We start from the raw sequence: 4,228 nt of genomic DNA, 5'->3' as shown, positions 1-4,228 counted from the left end.
ACCCGTGGCACTCACCGCAGCCAGTGCCTCTTGCTGGTGTTGGTGTGGCAGCAAATGGCATCATACTGGTCAGCCAGCCACACGATGAGGATGATATAGAAGGCGGTGGTGGTGTCATTGAAGAACTCCGACATGATAGCCTCCATCCCTACAGGAGACCGTGGGTTGCGGTGGGCATGGTGGGAAGGCCAGGAACAGAGGGGAGGGGGGGGAGGGGACTGGGTGAGAAGGCAGAATGGTGGGCAGAGAGGTCCTCACCCACGAGGGCCAGGATGACGGTCAGCAGGGGCGCTGCAGGGAAGGCGATGGCCATGTTCATCTCCAGCATCTGCAGCAGGTCCACTGCGGGCAGAGGGTGGTGGGCGGGCAGACCGGGTGAGGCGCCCCTTGGGGGGTGGGGTGGGCAGGGGGCCATGGGGGCCTGAGGCTGACCCCACCTTTCCTCCCGCCACCAGGCCAGGAGACTCACCAATGAAGACAAAGATCTGGTGATGGGAGTAGCGGAGCAGCATGGACACGCTCAGGGTCTGCAAAGGAAGATGTGTAAGGCTAGGGAACGGCCACCTGCCCCCACACCCTCTGCCCAGCCCAGTATCAAGACACTCACGAAGATGACCATGATGATGAAGGCAGCCAGATAGGATGCTCGGGCCATCCACATGCTCACAAATCGGTAGTGCTCGCCTGACACCACGTTCCGCAGGAAGCCTATACAGGGAGGCTGTGAGCACCACTGTCTGCCCTCCAGCCCCCAACACTGTACCCCACACCCTCCCCAGCCCTGGTCCCAATCGCACCCTTGTTCTCCTCGTTCTCAGCCAGACCCTTCACACTGGACATGAGGATGTCATCATAGCCCAGGAACTCGGCCAGCAGCAGGCGGCTGAAGCGGTCCCCGAAGCACTGGTCCCGTGTGGGATCTGCGGGTGGCACACCAACAGGGGTAAGGCCCCCACTGGCCTGCATCCACCCCACCCGGGCAGTGCTGTGATTGTCAGGCCCTGGGGGATGGTCCCCAGACCTCGGTCTTTTTTTTTTTTAAATATATTCTTACTAGAGGCCCGGTGCACGAAACTCGTGCACTTGTGGGGGTCCCTCAGCCCGGCCTGTGCCCTCTCGCAGTCCGGGAGCCCTTGGGGGATGTCCAACTGTGGGGAGCGGGCCTAAACCCAGTCGGACATCCTTAGCGGTGCTGCGGAGGCAGGAGAGGCTCCCATCACCGATGCTGTGCTCAGCAGCCATGAGCCCAGCTCAGGGCTTCTGGCTGAGCGGCACTCTCCCTGTGGGAGCACACTGTCTCCCCCTGGTGGTCAGTGTGTGTCATAACGACTGGTTGTTCCACCGTTGGTCAATTTGCATATTAGCCTTTTATTATATAGGATTGATTTCAGAGAGGAAGGGAGAGGGAGAAAGATAGAAACATCAATGATGAGAATCACTGATCTGCTGCCTCTGCACGCCCCCCATTGGGGATCAAGCCTGAAACCCAGGCAAGTATCCTGATTAGGAATCAAACTGTGACCTCCTGGTTCATAGGTCAATGCTCTACTACTGAGCCACACTGGCTGGACCAGACCTCCATCTTTAAGTGCTTCTGGATCACTCCCTACCATGGCCCTCTCCCAGGGTGACTCACCCAGGGTGACTACCATGACCGGGATGCTGAGCCGCTGCCGCGTGGCCTGTGACAGGCGCAGGAAGCCGTACTCCAGCGAGTACTCCACAATGTACTCATCCTGTGGCCACACTGTGGGTGAGAATGGCCTGTCAGCCTACAGAGCCTCAGCCAACCCCACCTCCCTCCTTCAGAGGAGGAGCCAGAGAGGGAGTGTGACCAGGGCCCAGGAGCACCTCTATTGCCTCACATGCTGCTGACAGATAGGGAAATGGAAGCTCGGAGTGGCCATTCTCCATGTCCAGGAGTGTGACTCCCCCTGACATCTTGGCAACACATACCTTTTGAGGGTGTCTCAGGGAAGGGGAACTCCTGGCTATCATTCAGGGCCTCAGGGCCACCGGGCGGCTTGAACACCTTGGGCTCAATGTCCAACTCAAACTGTGGGTCACCAGGAGACAGGGTGTCAGTGGGCTCTCGTCTGGCAGAGAGGCCCCTCTCCTGCCACCTGGAAGGAGATGCACTCTGCCCCTGTCCACCGTAACCCCCAGCCGCTGCCAGAATATCCTCCACCTCTGGGGCGGAAGGGCCTCTGACCAGCATCTCATGAAAAGACCCCTCACCCAGCACCAAGAACCTAGCCATCTCCAGGTGAGTGTCTGTACCCATCCCTGCGGGCAGCTGCGTCATCGGGATGACCAGGACTGCTTGGGCTCTCAGCCCAAACCCTCCCAGGGCCTCCTCAGCATCCCCAGAATGAGGCCAGTCCCTTCCAGGTAACAGTCTGCTTCGCACAGCACCCACATCCCGTCCCAAGGCCACGAGTGCCGGGCCCTGCAAGGTCCAGAGCTTCCCCAACAGTGACGTCCTCCTGCACACTCACCTGGATGGAGTGGTTCCCAAACATCTCCATGGTCAGCTCCTCCTCCTCCTCCTCTAGCTCCAGGCCACCAGGCTCCGCAGACAGGCCAGGGAAGCTGCTGTGACTACTGTCACAAAACTGCAGGAAGACTGGCGCGCGACTCGAGTTCTGCTGTACTTCCACGCGTAGGACGCCCTCTCGTGGCCACTTGTCGCGCACGTGCTCCAGGCAGTTGATGGGAGACCGGGAGAAGACGATGTGGATGTAGGCCAGGACGAAGAGCACGAACAGGGCCTGGGGGCGGGGGCCCCACCGGAAAGTGAGACCTGAGCTTTGTTGGGGAAGGAAGGGAACCCCGGGGCTCTGAGGTTCCCTAAGCTCCAGACCCACCCTGTCCTCTCCTGGCAGCATACGGTCTTAAGGGTGTCACTGGTCCAAGGTCCTGACCACCCTGCTCCATGTGAGCCAGGATGAGGCACTCATGTGCGTGTGGAACCCCCACTCTCAGAGAGACTATCAACTAACTGCTCCCTGGGAGGCCCAGCCCAGGTGCCACCACCCCTGGGCTACCTGCTGGGCTCCCACTGTCCCCAGGAGGCCTGCCTAGCTGCCTCACACTCTGCCTTGTCCTCAGAGTGCCCCTGACCTCACCAGCTAAAAACAGCCTTCTTTGCCCACTAAGCACTCTGCACCCCTCCCACGATGACAGGGCCAGCTCGCTCTGCCTCTTTGAGGCAGTTTCTCCATTAGTAAAACGGGGACGGCAGGGGTCTCATCTGGGCGGTCCTATCCTCAGGGGGTGGCGCTAAGCAGTGATGGCGAACCTATGACACTATGAACTCATTTTTTTGGTTGATTTTTCTTTGTTAAATGGCATTTAAATATATAAAATAAATATCAAAAATATAAGCTTTTGTTTTACTATAGTTGCAAATATCAAAAAATGTCTATATGTGACACGGCACCAGAGTTAAGTTAGGGTTTTTCAAAATGCTGACACGCCGAGCTCAAAAGGTTCGCCATCACTGCGCTAGGGGATGCTGCTGCTCAGCACTCAGCCCCCACAAAGAGCAAGTAGCCTGATATCAGAAGTGCCGAGGGGGGTCTCTGCCCTAAGTCACCAACAGCAACTTCTGCCCGACTCAAAGTAAGTGCATCAAAAGGGCCCTCCATTTGGATCTACTGAGGAACATCCGCCTCCCCAAGAACTCACCTCACTGTCTGACAATCTTGCTTCTCATGGGGCCCCAGTTGGATAAGTGTCACCTTCCCAGCCTAGAGGCCATGCCAAGGCGTCGCCCCCATGCATCCCACCCACTGCCCTACCCTTGGGGAAAGGGCGCAGCTGGTCCAATGTGGTGCCAGCATTCCCAGGAATAGATGGATGTCAGGGAACTGGTGACCCCAGTGGCTATTCAGTCAGAGACTGCGGTGATCCCTCAGCTAGGCCAGCACAGCCTCCGACCACCCTCACCACACACAAGCTCCTACCAAATTACTACTCTCCAGGACCAGCTCGCTGTGTGGTCCAGAACCACAGCTTGGAAAAGCCTGGGCCACAGAGACCAGAGCACAAAGTCCTTCTCTGCCATCTGACAGGGACACTGGTACTCAGGCGGCTGGTGAGTTGCCCCTGGCTACACAGCCACCAGAACCCCATCCTTATGGGGCCATGAGCCTCAAAGGGTAGAACCAATGCCAGCTGTAGACCCCTGGCCTCCCCTCTGGAGTCTGCTCTGCAAACGGCAAAG

At 58.2% G+C, this 4,228-nt stretch overlaps 1 protein-coding gene across 1 annotated transcript in view; it reads right to left on the bottom strand.

The window, feature by feature from the left end:
* TMEM259 (transmembrane protein 259) overlaps positions 1–4,228 on the bottom strand; it is a 6,148-nt gene continuing 1,920 nt past the window's right edge. The window contains 9 exon segments of the mRNA XM_023743290.1: positions 1–148; positions 259–342; positions 470–527; positions 608–708; positions 798–920; positions 1,637–1,747; positions 1,957–2,056; positions 2,499–2,771; positions 2,868–2,878. Coding sequence (XP_023599058.1) covers positions 12–148; positions 259–342; positions 470–527; positions 608–708; positions 798–920; positions 1,637–1,747; positions 1,957–2,056; positions 2,499–2,771; positions 2,868–2,878 — 998 coding nt within the window. The 3' untranslated portion in view covers positions 1–11.

Source organism: Myotis lucifugus, unplaced genomic scaffold, assembly GCF_000147115.1.
Source record: "Myotis lucifugus unplaced genomic scaffold, Myoluc2.0 scaffold_383, whole genome shotgun sequence".
Taxonomy (NCBI): Eukaryota; Metazoa; Chordata; class Mammalia; order Chiroptera; family Vespertilionidae; genus Myotis; species Myotis lucifugus.
This window is presented reverse-complemented; position numbering and strand designations above follow the sequence as displayed.